Raw genomic sequence first — 18,702 nt, 5'->3', positions numbered from 1 at the left:
ATATATATATATATATATATATGAATGAATCCTTATATATGAATGAGGCCTTTATTGTACGCTTATGCTCTTACAAACTAAGTACAGTTCATGAATAAACAAGAAAATTTACAGTAATAGTTTACTTAAACTATACATACATACCAATGTGAACCATCATTTACAGGTTCAACTTCTTCTCGCTTCTTGAGACAGTTGTAGATGTACGGGGCGTGTTCGGGGTCAAATCTCACTCACATTTAACTTAAATTCGTTCAATTTGTGTAAAAAGGTAGACGTGGCCTAGATCTGATCATAGTGTTCGCGATCGTCAATCGGTCGACTGGTTGGAGTGACAGGGGTAGTCTCTACCAGACTAACTACGCTGGCTATACATACGAGAGAATAATTGCCAGGGGAGTTTGGCCGCCTTGTAGGTTTGACTGGGAAAGAAACTACCTCCCCGCGACCGGACTCCCTTGGCTCACTTAATTCTCCTTTTTGCCGAATTCTACTATCCTTATATCCGTAGAAAGCCTGGTGGAGGCTATGACAGGGGCCTGACGGCAGAACTATCGGTCGGGCGACCTCCTTACCGGCCCGCTGAACAACTATGTCATCGTCCTGCCGAACGTCTGGTTCCCCGTCCGACATGTGGGTAAAAGGCTATTTTTACCCGTCATGGAAAGTAACCTGTGGGTCGATTTAAGCTTTTCGTGAATAGATACAGGTCCAAACAAACTAGAGCGAGAAGGCGTAATCAATCGGCCATGATAAAAGGAAAAGAAAGTGATCTCGATCCAGCTTTAGCTCACTGAAGAGCTAATCTCCCACTGGTCGTGACAGAGAAGACAGAGACGCTATGTACAGTATTTACAGGTTCATTGTACCGGGGAAATTCCCCTAGCTCTTTTCGACAAGCACAATGAACAGTGGACCACGGGTTAAGAATTGCAACCCTTTCCAGTAGCGTGCATGTCGGGTGAAGACTTTTAGACCAGCCAATCTTTTTCTTTCTGTTGTGATGGGCTTAATGCTGTATTTATTGCTACAGATAATGACGTGAAATTAACGTATATATACGATAACTCCCCTGGCCAGTTATATCCCATTTTAGCCTGATCGCTTTACGGTTGCCGGCCGCCCAATATCCAGCCGCCGCCCGCCACTCCGTGCGGGGAGGGGCTACTAAAGCCGCGAATGGCAGAGTTTGCGTTACACAGACTAATTTTAGGACGATTTCTAGTATTTATTCATCCTATAAAAGAGTCTGGTAGAGACTAAGACCTGCCTATATACCTTTCCCTCCGTGTGATAGCCGGTCGAACACGTACAGGCGGGGTCTGTCGGCGAAGTCGTCGGCCTGCCTGACGAGGGACTCCCGCGCGGCGTCCCACCCGTTCACGATCACCACGTCGTCGGGACCCATCCTAGTAGAAGACTGGTTTATTAAATAAGCAAAACAATATACACGCAAGCGCTGACAGGCTAGCCTCTACCAGGCTTCGGGAGGCGGCTGGAAAGAGTAGAAATCGACCAAATAGAGAGATAGCATGCCAGGGGAGTTGGTCTGCTGGAGAGAACAGTAGTAGACCAACTCCCGTGGCATGCTATCTCTCTATTTGGCCGATTTCTACTCTTTCCAGCCGCCCCCCGAAGCCTGGTAGAGGCTACTGACAAGCCTCCTGGCAGCCGTGATGGCTGAATTACGAGGCTTACATTGTAGAAGTACAGCGACTTTCGTAAGGCCTTAAACTACATGTAGACAAACACACAAATACATGGGTACAGCAAAGTTTACCTACGTACAAAACGATAGATGAATCAACTTATACTATTTGTTCTATATAACGTTATAAGTGCGTGCACTAACCTGACGGTGTACACGTCGCCGTACCTCCCCCGCCACTCCGTGAACTTCCGATGCGGGTGTGCCGTGAGGCTGGGAAGGTTCCCGATCAGCGGCCAGGGTCGGGGGCCGGGCGGGAGACGTCCACGCCGCCTCGACCGCCCGAGTAACACAACCGTCGCGAGGAACGACACCACAAGGACTAGAACCGTGCTGAGGTCGAGAACACCTACCGCCGCCTTCACAGCATCCATGGCTAGAGCGAAGAGCATGGCTAAAACGCTAATACCAGATGCCTTCTTGTCCGACTCTTGTAGCTGGTGTGTTACGCCGAAGGCTGGTTATACCGGCTATACAGATACAGAAGCTGGTGTGTTACACCGATGGGCGGTTATACCGGCTATACAGATACAGAAACTGGGGTTACTCCGAAAGGCGGTTATACCGGCTATACAGATACAGATGCAGATTGGCTGCACGCGTCCTGTAGTGGAAGCTATATCAGAGACTGGGTCGTTTTTATAGCCTTTGGCGATCACGGGAACACACGACATAGCCTCTAGGTATGTTTTAAGCGCTGTGATTGGCCTACGCTTTTGGTGCACAGACAGAAACGAGTTGATTGGTCAGACGAAAGATGACACACTTCAGAACACTGATTAACTCTGTCTACTTTTATTAGACCAATAAGACGGGAACAAAAGTGACTTAATTATACCATTTGCTTTGCAGGGTGGACATTAAGAGACCGTAACTAAAGAAATAGACCAGCGAGATACGAGAAATTGTGAAATAAAAAGACGACTAAAAACAGTCTACTTTTGGACCAAGACGGTAACTAAAAGTGACTTAATTATACCATTTGCTTTTAGACAGTTATGAATAGACCATCACTAAAGAAACAGAACAACGACGCACAAGATATCATTAAATGAAAAGGAGAAAGACGACTAAAAGAGTCTAAGAGATGGCTATAATCTTTTGCATACATCCACATCTACTTACTTTAACAAAGGCGAGACGTTCTAGATCTCTTAATCCGTTACAGCGGAAATGCTTGAGGTTATTCAATCCTGTTAACCATAGCTTAAGCCGGATAATCCCCATTGACTTTTTAAGTAGGGCAGTGGAGCGACGACAGGGTCTTAACAGACCGTCTTTGTCACGGGATTATCCGCTTAAAATACGGATTTATATTTCCCTTTTAATACCGTACTTTGGACGTCAAGGGAAGCTATTAGCCTCCACCAGACTTCTTTGCAGGCTCAATAAATAGTAGAAATCGGCCTAAAAAGGGGAAATCATTTCCCAGAAAAGTCGGGCGACCAGAGAGGGTCCATTTGCCTGCTCTGGTGGGCCAACTAGTCTGGCCAATGATATGTCCACTTTTTAGGCCGATTTCTACTATATATTGAGCCTGCAAAGGAGTATGGTGGAGGCTAACATTGTCTAATCTCCAAGCAGATCTTCTGGCGGCTGTGGCTGCCAAGACAGTATCAAATTGGCCAGGCAGTATCCATTCGCCAGAGAGTTATCATCTTGCCACCCTTTTTAGGCATTGTTCAAACGCGCCTTCGTTCCTTGATACGTTATGAGACAGTGGAATCGTCTAGGTTTTTAAAAATCTCTTCAGAATACCTCAAATAAGGTACGTAGACAAGACGAAGTAACAATAGACGTCAAGTTATGCAACTTGTATCCACACCGCCACTTATACAGCATAACAACAACAGTAGCCTCTACCAGGCTTTGGCCGGAGGCGGCTGGAAAGAGTAGAAATTGGCCAAATACCATACCGGCGTAGTTTTTCCGCTAGAGAGTACATTTTGCCGCACCCGAATGCAGTAAAATGTACTTTAGTAGAGGCTACAACAACAACAGTACAAAACCATGAAGTTAAGTCCAGGGTTTGTGATTTGAGTCAGATATCGCTCAAGTGATAAGGACTAGAAACAACAATTGTGACGAGACCTGAGCCCTTCAAAGGGCAACTATCTCTCCAACTTTGGACCCGACTAGAGGGTAATATGTACTTCAACCTGTGTCACAAACGTGTCCCACGACACTTATACGGCAACAAATGCACAGAGGACATTCGTGGGACGGTTGTAGATGTTTCGTACGAAATCGGAAAACGAAAAACTTTGACCTGTGATCGCTTCTTTGAGAATATAGTGCAAAATATAACGTATTTAAGACTAGCGTGCCTTTACATTTAAGTGCAATCTAACCATTTATAACACCAACACAACCCAAGGCATAGCTCATGCTATTATCAAAATCAATCGTTCCGATTTATGGGCATTACTTTAGCTGCGAAGGCGATAGCTGACTTTGCGGTCTTTTTGTGCTGCATTAGCATGGAAAAAAGCCGAGTAAGCAGAAAAAGGGAGCTATGTTGCATCATATAGATGATTGAATATAACTTTAACTCATAACTATACCCTTACTATGTACAAATATTGATATAACTTTTTATAACATTTTTTCAATACATCAACCGCAACATCACGTAGGTTTTTGTTTTCTTCTGTTAGGAAAATCACGATAACTGTCAAGACAGCGTTATTCTAAACACTCTCAAACAAACTTATACAAGTCGTCGTTCAAACGATCACACGCTGTAGTTTCATCACTATTGACTCAACAACCATACAAAAGCACCCCCTAGGGGTCTGAATACTCAAAGTCATGACATTTGGATGGTTGTTTCTCTTATACTCCTGTCAACGGTACAATCTCCTTTCTCTGTGCACAAAGAAACACACACAGGCACCAACGCCAAGAGCAAATGTTACCTGTACTATTTCTGTGTCGTGTGGGGGATAATATTTAGAAATTGGTACAACGGCTGAACTTTCCGTGACCCGGTATAAACTTTGGGTGACCCTATACAGTTATTTCACCTGCTGACCTTTCAGTTTATACCTGATAACTAAAATAAATCGGCTTATCAGCTCAAACCTTAGATTATCAATATAACATTAACTAACTATTGCGTCACATGGACTGATGGTAGCAGCAGCGAGCGCAAAACTTTGTAGCCTCGACAGCACGCCAAAAACTGGGGGTTTGGGGGTCTTCAGGGTCTTTGGGAGCTTTTATGTGCTATTTTCTGATTGCATAGAGACAACATAGCCGGCCTGGTTGAATTACCCCCGTTTTTAGAACTGGGCTAATCAGAAAACAACCAAAGACCACCAAACCCCCAGTTCTATAAGCCTGCTACGGAGGCTAAAAACTTTGGGGGTCAGAAAAAGTACAGGGACAGCGTCTGAACTCTGGATGCCCTCCGAACGGCAAAGAATTGGTGATCGATGTCGTCTATAGGCGTATCTAAATTACCCACCTAAATATCCACGTGAGGCACTCGAGAAACCGCAAAGTAAATTTACAGTAAGCGGTCTAGTTGTGGCGCACTAACTTCCCGTGTTGTCTTAGCGAAACTCTGGCACATTTTCAACTTCCAGTTCAACAAAATTTATGTGTGTGTGAGAACGTCTGTACCGACGAAATAGTACTAGTGTTAAAAAAGCTTGATGAATGAAATAATACTTTGTAAGCGGTCTGTAACATACTTCCCAAAACTCTGGCACATTTTTCGAGTTCGAGATCTTTTTTGTGATAGCTTCTGTACCGACGAAAAGGTTCTCAATGACTACTTTGCCCTTTCTGGTGTATTTCGCTTTTAGTAGGACCTGGAAAAAGATGCTTTCTTGTTCTGGATGTCAGATTTTGTAGAAAGTTTTATTGCAAATTCATGCCCGACGGCTAATTGCATGAACAGAAGAAACATTTGGTATAAAACAGATAATTAGTACACATAGAACTACTGATATTAAAAATACTGGGTTTGACTTCTTTTGTAGTGGCTATAGCCCTTGTCACACATTCACGAGTTTGGCCACCCGAACACTAGCCGAACGTTCCCAACTATTCGGAGTAGGTCGTCGCAATGTCGGTTTGGTCGGCTGGCTGGTGTTCGGCAAATTCTGCTACTAGTCGACAGAGTTTTTCAAATTTTTGAAGACATTTGGGGGTACGACCATGGTTGTCTTGTATTTTTCTACAAGTCAGCAGTGTTTGGGCGTGTTTGGGGGTTAGATTTGACTCAAATTTAACTCAAGTTCTTTTCGTCTCGTGGTCGGCTGGTCTTCGGGTCGGGAACAAATTTGGGGGAAGGTCGTGAGTCTGTGACAGGGGCTTAGTGGTGTCAATTCTAACTTTTTTTAACGGTGTCGCTCAATGCAAGGCCAATTATTTTTGGCCACTTCTAGGCATAGAGCTAGAGGTACGTAAGTGAGTGTAATGTAGTTATGTCAGGAGATGGCGGTGGACCTTTGTTTTGAAGCTTTGTGGATTGTAATCGGACGGAAAGCAGCTGTTTGGAAGAGAGTTCCATAATTTTGCAGTCCGGGGAAAGAAGCTGTTGTTGTAAAATGACTTGGAAACAGGTATGTTGACAGTGTATTGATGAGAGCTGGAAGAGAACCTAGTGGCACGCTGAAAGGTTCTGAGCGGCGGAACAAGAAGTGCAAGTTGTCCTGAACATCGACCGTGAAAGTAACTTAGCTTATAGTGATGTCAATTCTAACCCTGAACAGGAACAGTGGTGATGACTACTCTTAATCGCGAACTAAACGACGCATTGAAGAATTTGAATTGTTGCGGTAAGAAATGTTGGCTTAAAAGATTACTGATCATGAAAGGTAGTTAGTGCGCGGTGAAGTGCCGCAAATTTGTACGACTAGGTTTAATCACTGGTGATAAGAACCAATTATGGCCAGTTCAAATGAACAAACAAGATGAAAGACTAGGGAGGTTCCGTCTTCAGAGATCTGAACTATCGCAGAGTGGAACTCGCTGTCACCAAGTACAGTAGGGGCATTGTCATTAGATAGCTTTAAACAATGCCTAGAGTTAGATGTTACGCTGAGGAGCGGTTATACAGGCTATTCAGGTACAGACACAGATCTGCGTGGGAGTTGGCTGTAGCATTGCTGAAGTGCCGATGTTCCTATCTATTAAAGGCATCCAAAACTATTCTGGGTGAGGAAATCTCTCAAATATTGACATTTAACTGGCGTTTCTTACCACAATTGCGTCATCACCATCATTTCATACTTGAACTGTTTGAAATTGCTCAGAAACTCTGAAATTGCTCAGTCTATATCTGTCTTTGTGTTTGTGTTTGTATAGCCGGTACAATCGCCCTTCGGCCTAACACACCAGCTTCGCAGGCACGCGGCGCGGCAGCAGCTAGCTAAATTACACAGAACGACTTCTTAACATCTAACTCTAAACATTGTTTAAAGCTATCTAGTGATGATACACCTACTGTACTTGGTGGCAGCGATTTCCACTCTATGATAGTTCCAGAGAAAAACGAGGTTTTGAACACATATTGGTAAAACAAACCTAATGAAGGTTTAGATCCTTATAAGAATGCAAGGACGCTGTTATACAAATGTTATGAAAGTGATGAAAAGTTGAAAAGTTCACCAAGAGTTCACGGAGTCATTTTGAGGCCATCTAATCGTTCCATCGCGGGTCTCTATTGATCCACGGCGTAGTTCCGTCACAGAGATCACAGACGTCTGTACATACCTGGGCAAAGTGTAACTGCCGTCACCTTTGTGGTTGTCTCATGCAAATATCGCCAAGAGGAAACCCCTTTCGTCGGGGTTTATGTAGAGTTCAGGGGGTCTTTGGGCGGTCAGCGGACTTGCGGGCAATTTTTCTATTCCTACATTCATTACAAGACGTGGCGACGGCACACTCAAGTTTTTTCAATATTTTCATGTCGCCACCAACGCAGGCAAACGCGCGGACAACAGATATACGCATTTTAGCTTGAGGGAAGTGAGGAAAGTCGTTAGGACCAATGGCACTAGATCGGTCGCATGGCAGGATTCGAACTCGGGACCTCTTGTTTCCAAGCCGAAAGCTCTGTCGTTAATGTTCGCTAGGCAACTAGCTGGTGCCAAGGTCGCTTGCTGGTATGGGGAAATGCAGAAAATGACTAATAAACTGGTGGATGTACCAATTACTAACAAGAAATAGTCATTCCTTCAAGTACCAGAGTTATCAACGAAGGATTGAGGTGTTCAAAAACTCATTCCTGCAGTCTGGCTAGCCCTGGAGACGAGCAACTGGCCTGTGTAGGCCCTGGACACCGCCTGGCAACCAGGCTAGCCCTTGAGTCGAGAAACTGGCCTGTTTAGACCCTGGAAACAGTCTGGTACCCAGGCTAACCCTGGAGTCGAGGAGCTGGCCTGTGTGGGCCCTGGATAGAGTCTGGCACCCAGGCTAGATCGCGACCCCACAAACTCCAGTGAAAGGTAGCCTCTACCAACCTTTAGGGGGCGACTGGACAGAGTAGAAATTGGGTGCGGCAAACTGCACTTTCAGCGGACCAACTCCCTCGGCATGCTATCTCTCGATTCTACTCTTTCGAGCCGACTCCCGAAGCCTGGTAGAGGCTAAGTGAAAGGGATTCCCTCGTGCCGCGGTTTGCACCTCCGCCCCCCGTCAACAAACAGACCAGGAGCGGAACTTTGGTACTCTCCAAGCAGAGGTTGTGGGGGAATGATCGTTAGCTTTTTATATATGGCCGTTTTTTTTGTCGCTAATCCCACCAACGGTGGCTGGCGACCTTCTCTGGCTAATGGATACTGCCTGGCCAATTTGATACTGTCTTTTTGCCGCCGAGAGGGATCTGCTTGGAGATTAGAACTTTGGCCGGGCAAGAAGAATAGACATCGGGCTGACTTGCGATTGCTCGGACGTTGAAATGTGTACATGTATTAGATCAATACGCACCTGATCTGGTGATTAGATGGCCGGAGAATGACTGCGTGAACTCTCTATGAACTTTTCAATTTCGCAATGATTGTTGCGCAATGATTGTTTTGAAATCAAACTTGTTCTTTAGCAGTATGAAAGACATTTCGTTCGTCCGAACATACTTCTATATAACGTTACATTAAGATATTCTTTATAATAGTTCATCTGTTCAGGTTCTGCATTTTTAAACCAACTTTGTAGAGAAATTTCACCATTAGTTAAGATATGTCATACGACGGCAAATTGAGGATATTGTAGGGACAGTTGAGAGGACGCGTTGCACATAATTCATCAGTTTTGTCATAGAAAAGTTCGTTGTATTATAAAGTAGATCCTTATCGAGTCGACACCCGGTACTATTATGATGACGCACTGAAAATCATAAACGACAAAACATCCGTACGGTCATACATGTACGCGTTTGGCAAGACTCAGAGCCACACGCACGTTAAAGAACCCAGCACCGCACCTTTCGAAAAAGAGTAAGAGTAGGAGCATGTCCCAGTGTGCGATGATCCAATACTTCTGTTTGAAAGTTGGTGATTCGCAATGGGCTTCAGGAAGAATACTGCTAAAGAACCCACCACACGTCGGTGAAGGTTAGACGTCCAGACGTAACCCACCACACCTTTCCAAAACGGGTAGGGGCATGTCCCGGTGTACGATGGTCCAAATACTAAATGTCTGATTCACTACGGACTCCAGAAGAATACTGTCAAATTTACTACTCACCAAGCAGAGCTCGCGGTTGTGGGGGAATGATCGTTGCCTTTTTTGCCGTTTTTTTTTTTTTTTGCCGTTTTTTTGTTGTCCTGACCGCCGGCGACCTTCTCTGGCTAATGGATACTGCCAGGCCAATTTGATACTGTCTTTTTTGCTACCGAAAGCGATCTGCTTGGAGATTAAAATTTACACTAATGGGGATCCTAATAAAACAAATAAAAACAAACAAACAGGGCCTAGGGGTCAGCCGGAGTTGACGGGGTCCCCCAGCGGGTACTGGACTTGGGTCTGTTTACGTGCGGGTCTAACGATCAATGTCAAGGCCACTCAACGGTCAAGGACGGTAGCTACTGTGACATTAGTCGTTCCACTAAAAACATTTACTGTGAGATATGTCAAACCTGGGCCGCGATCATGTTGGATACAAATGTTATCTGTGTTAACTAGCGATATCTCACAGGGTTCTATTTGGTTTATTATAGCATCACAAATGTTCCATAGAATATTTCGAATGCGTTTCGCTTGTGCCGATTACACCACTATCGAACATTCGAATACCGGATTCGGACGTTGGAATTTATGTTGTTGCATTATATAATATGTTTATGTTTTCGGGGCCCACATTTTGCCACATTACGCATTGAAAGGCGTGTTTTTTTTTTAGGGTGGATATGACATAACCGGCCGTCAGGCGATCCGACTCACGTTCGGTATTCAAGCATGTTGTCACGTACAAAATGATCACGGTGTGTTCCGCAGTTATTCAGGTATTTCTGCTGTATTTCGTCGTTTAGTGGGACCCAAGAGTAAACAGCAAAGATGGTAATGGAGGACGTTGATGAGTAATATGCACAAAGTACTCTAAGTCCAGGTAGATGTTTAAAAAAATGTTTTATTGCACCAATATTTTTATTAGCAACGACATTTCTCAGTTTAAGGTCACTTATGTTAAGATCTACCTGTATAGTCTGATAGGATCGGTACTTTGCTACTCGTCTTTCTTTGCGTCCAAATTAGTGATCTCTCTCTCTTTCTTTCTCTCACTCTTTCTCTCTCTTTCATCTTTTCTTTCTTCTTCTCTTTTTCCTTCTAACTTAAAATATGATATAAAACCATAGGAATGCTGTTGCTAAGTAAAAAAGCTTCATAAGATACACCCTCGGTGAAACAAGAATACGTTAGTTTAGTACATATCATTTCGTCTCAATACGCTTCGACCATACTTTTGCTAAGTGTTCTTTCATCTAATATAAATAAGTTACTAACATTCATATTAACAAGTTTATCTGTCATGGCTTCAACATTCCATAGCATAACTAACTAACTAATCATAAAAGATTCCCCTTACACTACCTAAGTAATTTTAAAACATCCATGCATGAAAATTCAAACAGCACTCGTTTCATGCACAGATAGACTAAAGTACACATATTTTACATGCACTAACACAGCAACTGAAGATCAACATAATTATTCTATACGCCATTTGCTACAATTTGACAGGCAATTTGTTACATTCAATTGTGACCAAAGCTACCTAAGCTACGGCCAGAATGTCTGTATCAGTATAGCTGGTATAACCACCCTTCAGTGCAACACACCAGCTTCGCAGGCACGCGGCACGGCGGCAGCTAGCTATATTACACAAAATCTTTGCTTCACCCAATCGTTGCACATCTAAATGCATGCATGAGTTGTTCAACGCTTTCCAGTGATGATGATCCAACTGAACTTGGTGGCAACGAGTCCCACTCTACGATATCAAATCCTATCCAGAGCTGATTACAAGATAAAACGCCAACATTCCACCGAGCAGACCGACCAGAAACAACGGCCAGAACCCCGTCAGGGCTCCGAAAACAGCCACCGCTATCCCGAGGAACACTGCTGCCATGGCGCCCGTAGCGTTCCCTATAAAAAAAGTGGAAAAGGTGGGACATTACATCTTCCATGGTTTACAAAAGAGAAGTCAAACCCTTTAGACATAGTAATGTCCTAATCTCCAAGCAGATCCCTTTCGGTGGCGAGACAGTATCCATAAGCCAGAGGAGTTTGTACGGCCACCTTCAGTGGCTAATGGACACTCCTCTGGCCAATGGATACTATCTTGGTACCGTATGATCTTCTTGGAGATTAGGACATTACGTCTTTCATATCGTCCCTCTTTTGGTTTACAAAAGAGTCAAGCCCTTCAGACATAGTTCTATACATACCTATAGTTTTAGACCATTACCTTGTGTTATTATGTAGATTTTGAAGTTATTTTGTGTCCTGTCTCAATACTCTTTTATCTTTGTTATTTCAAATTAGGCTCCGGGCAGGAATTTTTATAAACTTACCTATGGCGTGTAGCCGCTCGTTCACGAACTCAGCCGTCGGTCTGAACTCCGGATCCGTCGCCAACATAGACACTATTAGTGTCTTCAGGCTGTCTTCTGTCGCCACGGTCTTCATGATCACCTTGGAGATGCGAAAGTTTAAGATAACAGTTTCTTTAAAACCATATTGATATCACAAAAAGCTGGGAGAAACGTCTTCCACATAATGACATAATGTTTTTTTTTATCTATGCAATGCCAGTCTCAGCTTAGCAGCTGCCACAAGGATGCTGCCCAATATTACTGAGGTGGTGGTTAACACTGCTCTTAAATTCATATCTGTCCTTAATAGCTACAATGTCCTGTGGGAGGGAGTTCCAGAGGGTTTTCCAAGTTAACCCGTGGAAATCCATATGGGAAACTCCGTTTCGAATTACAAAAGATACCAAAATTTCAGTCATTACAATGGAAGATTTTACACGATACAATGTATATATCCAACAAGGCTCAGTCTTTGTAAACAAGGAATAGTAATTAACAAACAATACATGTATTATCTATAAGTTGTAATTCTAGGATATCACCTTTCTGATGTAAGATTTCAATACATCAATGAGTTGATATAAGTCGGAAAAAGCACATATGTAAGTTTAAATATGGAACTAGTCACATGGATTATATATTACATAGTTTATGGTTGAATGCTCATTAAGAATAAAGTGAAAATTTGGATTACTGTATATTCGTTGATAGCTTAAAATGTTACTTAGTCACTTGAATGTATACTTAAAGAAAAGCTCACCTCGGAGATGTTGAGGTCAGGGCTTGTGTCCAGTGCCTGGCCGAAGGGGATGTCGGGAATGATGAAGGGCACGATGCAGGTGTGTTCGGCGATTCTCAAGGTCGTCCGGTCCAACATGGCGGCAAAGATGGCGCCCATGGAGAACACGTCCGACTCTGATTCAGATTCAAGATATTTATTGAACTTTCGCAGTGGATAACTTTTAGCCTGAGTGTCAGCCTTTTTGTGGCCGGTAGCGGATCTTGGGAGGCAAAAGAAAGCTAACAAGGCTGACACTCGGGCTAGATAACTTTCGCTGTCACTCAATTGCAGTCAATTTACATTTTTTCACACTGACATATTAACGTTATATTGCACATAATTTTGATTAGTTCAGTTGACAAAACTTGAAATGATTTATACAAAGAAATATAGTGCTGATCGTAAAACTACAATTATTCAGTAATACAACATTTCAAAACACTTTGTAATAAATTGGAGAGTAGAAACATAAACTTTTAAGACACTCCTGGTCCCGGACCGGGGTTCGAACCCACGCCTAACCCGAGCACCAGCTTCAAATCCGACGCTCCTACCAAATCGGCTAAAAGCTCTAGACCCATCGGCCGGGTCAGTTGGTAGCGCCTATAAACCCCTCACTGTTACAACTTGATAAAATACATACACTTTACATTCGAAGTTATTCAGTTCCTCATGTATGGTTTAAAATAGATAAATTCTGTACATAAACAGGTTAAAAGACATTACCTTTGGTGTAGACTTGCTCCTGGACCTCGGGAGCGGTGAAGTAGCGGGTCGGAGTGTCGTAGCGGTAGTAGTAGTGCATGAAGATATCCTCTCCGCTCATCCTAGCTATGCCGTAGTCACTCACCTGTCAGGCAATTCAACTTTATGTTTTTATCGGGTTTCGTTTTGTACTGGTCTCTTTTTTGTAGATGACCAGTACAAAAACCAATAAAAAGAGCATTAAAAATACGCCATAAAATAAGCCAAACATCTGCTTCGAGAGTAGATACGTATAGCTATCGTGCGAGAAACTTAGAAGCAAATTCTCCTAACACTATTCTCCTGTTATTCCCCATACCAATACCATACATGTGTTTAGTCATTTCAGTGTTCAGCCTTCATGACCACGTAGATTGCATCAACTTTTTTATTCACACGCTAGCAATAGTTTTGGGGCTTCCATTGGATGTTGGAGAATCAAATCAACATAACGTAACTAGGATCCACCATCCAAGTCACTTGACCTGTACCAAGAACGCCTCCTTGCGGTTTATACTCGACTGCAGCCGTTGCTAACCCACCTTTATAGTGTAGTTCATGATAGTTCTCCCGCGCACAAAGCCTCCGAACTGTCCCGTCACCAGCATGTTGTCCATGTTTAACCCTCCATGGACTATGCCATTGCTGGAAAACAACAGTTATATATTGTAACATTAAGGGCGCGTTCTTATATGGAATTTTATAATTGTGACGGTAGGTTCTATATAATGACGTCTCCAGTGTCGGTTTGTAGTGTGTGTTATACCATTTTCTTAGCCCGAAAATGTAAATAAAGAAATAAGACAAGAAAACGGGGAGTCATTAAGCCTAAATGTGCAAGAATAAAACGCTGTAAAATGCTAAAAATTCTTGTGTCGACGACAGTGTCAAGTTGTCTTTAGAGGCTATAGCTATATAGGTAAAATAGTTTGGGGCAATATAAAAAGACACAGTCGTCTGTCATATTAACGTCCGTCATTAACTTTATATATACATGCCTTATTGCGTTTGAGGTTTTCCCTCATTAGGAATTCAATAGCAATTTTATGTCCATATGACCTTGCTCCGAACCCTTTCAAAACAATTGTCAACAAACGGATGAGACGACAACTAAAAAATAATAAACTACAAACAAGTCTTTTAATGTACAAGATAATGAATAAATGTCCTTGCCTTCCTGAAACCTTCCACGACACCTACACCTTCTTATTAAACTCAGACATCCACAACCACTTTACACGCCAATGCAATTATTTAAGGCCATCCAATGCGAAATCGAATCTCCGTCAATTTACAATCACGTACAGAGGCCCAACAATTTGGAACAACCTAAGTAGAACTTTACAAATTAGTCCCTCCGTCACCATTTTCAAAAATTATACTAAAGCAACTTTCATAAATAACCCCACACATTCTTAATTTTTGTTTAAGTTTCCTTGTTTACTACTTTTCATTACTACTTTTCATAATTGTAGATAGTATTGTATCGTATTGTATTTTATTGTTTTGTTTCATTTACCCGTTACCTAGTAAGTTATTTCTTATTTATCCGATTAATTTGAATTGTTAATTAAGTTATGAAGGGAGGCCTCCTCATAAGCATTTTATGCTTCCGGCCTCCCTGCACTGTCACATTTCATTTATATTTTCTTGTGTCTGTATTTTGTTTTAAAGTGCGAATAAAAACTGAAACTGAAACTGAAACTGGTAAACCCCAGTTCAATACGCTCTACTCGTCCTATAAAGTTATTCCTTTGTTTTGGACTTAATGTTACTAAATATCGAACCATCCTTGCTGTAACACGGTCCTCTTTTCGTGACATAAGAGCACTGCTCATTGTTTGATCATAGCGTTTTCCAATACAAAACTATATATCCTTTTCAAAAGGGACTACGTATGAGGCCTTAATTCAGCAAGTGGCTCATAAATATTTCATGGGGTAATAACAGTCACTGCGTCCTTTTGTTCCATGTTCTGTGGCTGACATGAAAACACATGAGGCTATATGGACATTATTTTGTTCACTTATCCGTATTGACCTTTTATATTGGGAACTTGATGATGCAGAAACAATTGCAATTTGCATAAACAGAACATACTGGAACAGTAGTAAGAATAATTCTTCAGTTATATTTCTTCTTATAGAAGAATATTCATAGAAAAGACTATATAATTTCCAAGCAGATCCTACGGTGGCAAGGTGGATACTGTCTTGCCACCGTATGATCTGCTTGGAGATTAGCTGTACAGCAACTACTGCAGACCCTCTACCATTGAGTGTAATTCAAGATATCTATACTTCAATTCTGTCACTGAAATATAGAACAAAGTCTCATAATGGCTACCAAGATCCCGTGCAGGTATTTCACAGCCTCCTAGATCTTAAATACAATTCAAGGTATCTATATTTCGATTCCGTCACTGAAATATAGAAAAAAGTCTATGGCTAACACGAACCTGTGCAGGTATTTCACTACCTCCTAGATCTAATGCAATTCAAGATATCTATATTTCGATTTCATCAATGAAATATAGAAAACAAAAGCCCAAACAAAATGTTCAGACGAACCTGTGCAGATATTTCACTGCCTCCTAGATCTAATACAATTCAAGATATCTATATTTCGATTCTGTCAATAAAATATTTTAAAAAACATGTTCAAATGTTCAAACAAACGAACCTGTGCAGGCATTTCACTGCCTCCTAGATCTAATACAATTCAAGATATCTATATTAACGTAGCTAAAATATAGAAACATGTCTAAGTTTTACACGAACCTGTGCAGGAATTTCACAGCCTCTGAGATCTCAATTACAATTCAAGATATATTTACGTAGCTGAAATAAAACTTAGAAAAATGTCTAAGTTTTAGACGAACCTGTGCAGGAATTTCACTGCCTCTGAGATCTCAATTACAATTCAAGATATATTTACGTAGCTGAAATAAACTTAGAAAAATGTCTAAGTTTTAGACGAACCTGTGCAGGAATTTCACAGCCTCCGAGATCTGTACCATAAACTTGACGGTCTGATTCTCGTCAGTTTCCGGGTGTAGCAGTAAGAAGTCGCTCAGAGATCCCTCGTCACAGTACCGCGTCACCAGCCAGAACGCGTCGTCCTGATGTAAGAACTCCACCAGTCTCAGGATTGGGACCTCGGAGTCCCTCGCCTCTTGCTGTATTTCCTTTTAAAAAAGAATGATTAAATCTTAGAGACCATATCTTGCCATAGCCATGTCTCTCTCATAGTTCAATGCCGAGAAGTGGTCGCATAGGCCTTGCATTGAACTACTCCGTTAAAAAAAATATGTTAGAGAATAGTAAAACCTTTATTGTTGCCTCTGACATATATTCTGGACGTAATTTGCCGCATACATGATACATTCTGTACGTAGGATGATGCTATTCATTAATATTTGTTAGATCTTTAGTTGTAGAAGACCATACAAACGTCCCTGTACTTTTTGTTGAGTCAATAAAGAAAATTGAAAGACATCCAATGCAATTTCAGAGCGGCAAAACTGTAATATTCTTAATAAGGTAATCTGTTAAGTTGCGGCATTTTTGCTCCATGAATGTCGATACTGGGATAGTGTTGTTTCAACTTAGCATGTAGATATGTAGTTATTAGAATATTGACTTTGAAAAGATCTGTTGTTCAAGCCCTAAAAACTACATTGGTACCTTTAAGGCTTGCAGTTGTGGTCACAAGTTTTGGCATTTTTCTCCATGAATGTCGGTTATATTCCGTTTTAAGTTATACATTGTGATACTGTTGTTTTAACTAATGTCATGATGTGTAGATACGTTATTATGTAGATACGTATACTGAACATTTTCAAGCCCTAAAAAACTGCATTGGGTACCTTTGAGGCTTGCAGATGTGGTCACAAGTTTCGGCATTTTGCTCGATGAATGTCGTTGTAGTGTAAACAGTTGTTTTAACTTACCATGTAGATATGTTATTATGTACATACGAATATTGACTATTTTCAAGCCCCTAAAAGCTGCATTGGGTACCTTCAATTCTCGCAGATGTGGCAGGACCTGGTCCGCGCCGCTCGAGCCGAGGCGAAGCTTCTTCAGCGCGTACGTCAACTCTCCCTGCCCCCGCTTCGCCGCGTACACAGTCCCGAAGGTTCCTCTCCCCAGCTCCCGGGTGATTTCGTACCCTCCCACGGTCGTCCCAGACATTTTTACCCTCTCACAGAGAAGCTAGCAGATGCCACAGACACAGAACTAAATCCTATATATATATGTGGGGCTCTTGTGTAAGCTTTCTGTGCCAGTAGGTCCCCTTCTTGTAGTCTTTCTGACGACTTGTGTTGTCACTTTGCTGGAACGTAAATTCACTTCCGCATTCGTGCCCTCTGACCCAAAATACGACGATACCATTTTTATAGTGTAGAGATCGCCATGCCTAAACATGTTTATGTCGAATTCTAGGATTTAGTCTTTTTATTTAAGTAAGACTCGAATTCAATTGGTGCTTTTATGTTCTAACACTACTATACAGGCAATATAAACCAAGTTACAGTTAAGTTAATCGGACCAATTTTACCCGAACACTCCTGTGCGGATATTGGTATAGGCTACCCGCAATGAATGGACGTGCTATTTCGGTAGAGGGCATACGTGTATATATACGTGTACTGTATGTAGAAGAGACACGTCGCTTTACACTATGATTCAGTAAAATTCATATACAGCTAAGACCTAAATGTACGGGTGACGGTAGGTGACGTGTTACTAAATAATTATTATGAAATACCTTTATTGTACATTCATGCTACGACAGGTCAACATATAACAGACACATAACAAACGTATATAGGAAATTGGAGACAAAAGATGCACTACTTGACTTAGACATACATACATAAGGAACATACAAGGGTACTATACTAGGCTAATACAAAGTGTTCTAGTCACTGAGCTAATATAGAGAGGTCAACTTCTTCTCGCTTTTTTGTACAGTGTTACTAATGGACAGCCGATACGACACAGTAAGGCAAGTACAAAAGGCAGGGCTCCAAATTCATTTTTGGTAATAAGCTTATAGGTGCACTGGTGCACCCAACCTAAAATAATGGGTGCACACAAAAATTTTTGGGTGCACCATATAACATGTATAAAAAAACTATTCTTCTTTTAACTTCCCCAAACCCACTAATTTTGGAAAAGGTGGGACGTTACGTCTTCCATGGTCTAAAAAAGAGAAGTCAAACCTCTTAGTCTTAGACATAGTTTTAGACATAGCTATAGCTTTAGACAACTACCTTTTATCATGTAGATTTTAGTTATTTTATACTACGTTTCCTTGTTCTTTTATGTTTGTAATCTGCAATTGGCCCCCCGGGCATGAATTTGCAATAAACTTCACACTATAAAATGAAATAAGTAGAATGTCAGCAAACT

General features: G+C 41.8%; 2 protein-coding genes across 2 annotated transcripts in view; both read right to left on the bottom strand.

Moving 5' to 3' along the window:
- The window catches only part of LOC109487146 (cytochrome P450 2U1-like), a 5,680-nt gene extending 3,479 nt beyond the window's left edge, over positions 1 to 2,201 (bottom strand). The window contains exons 1-2 of the mRNA XM_019791118.1: positions 1,853 to 2,201; positions 1,279 to 1,409 (exon numbers count right to left, since the gene is read on the bottom strand). Coding sequence (XP_019646677.1) covers positions 1,279 to 1,409; positions 1,853 to 2,100 — 379 coding nt within the window. The 5' untranslated portion in view covers positions 2,101 to 2,201. The remainder of the gene's footprint in view (positions 1 to 1,278; positions 1,410 to 1,852) is intronic.
- Positions 2,202 to 10,869: 8,668 nt separating this feature from the next.
- LOC109487140 (serine/threonine-protein kinase PDIK1L-like) lies at positions 10,870 to 17,632 on the bottom strand. The gene is made up of 7 exons (XM_019791111.1): positions 17,305 to 17,632; positions 16,264 to 16,469; positions 13,825 to 13,927; positions 13,265 to 13,388; positions 12,518 to 12,672; positions 11,737 to 11,857; positions 10,870 to 11,308 (listed from the first exon to the last, which is right to left on the bottom strand). The coding sequence occupies exons 1-7, from the start codon at positions 17,476 to 17,478 to the stop codon at positions 11,166 to 11,168; spliced, it is 1,026 nt and encodes a 341-aa protein (XP_019646670.1). The 5' UTR covers positions 17,479 to 17,632; the 3' UTR covers positions 10,870 to 11,165.
- Between the last annotated feature and the right edge of the window lie 1,070 nt (positions 17,633 to 18,702).

The sequence above is a fragment of the Branchiostoma belcheri genome, unplaced genomic scaffold (genome assembly GCF_001625305.1).
Source record: "Branchiostoma belcheri isolate BF01 breed outbred unplaced genomic scaffold, Haploidv18h27 scaffold86, whole genome shotgun sequence".
NCBI lineage: Eukaryota > Metazoa > Chordata > Leptocardii > Amphioxiformes > Branchiostomatidae > Branchiostoma > Branchiostoma belcheri.
The sequence above is the reverse complement of the archived record's forward strand: the minus strand, read 5'-3'. Positions and strand labels throughout refer to the sequence as shown.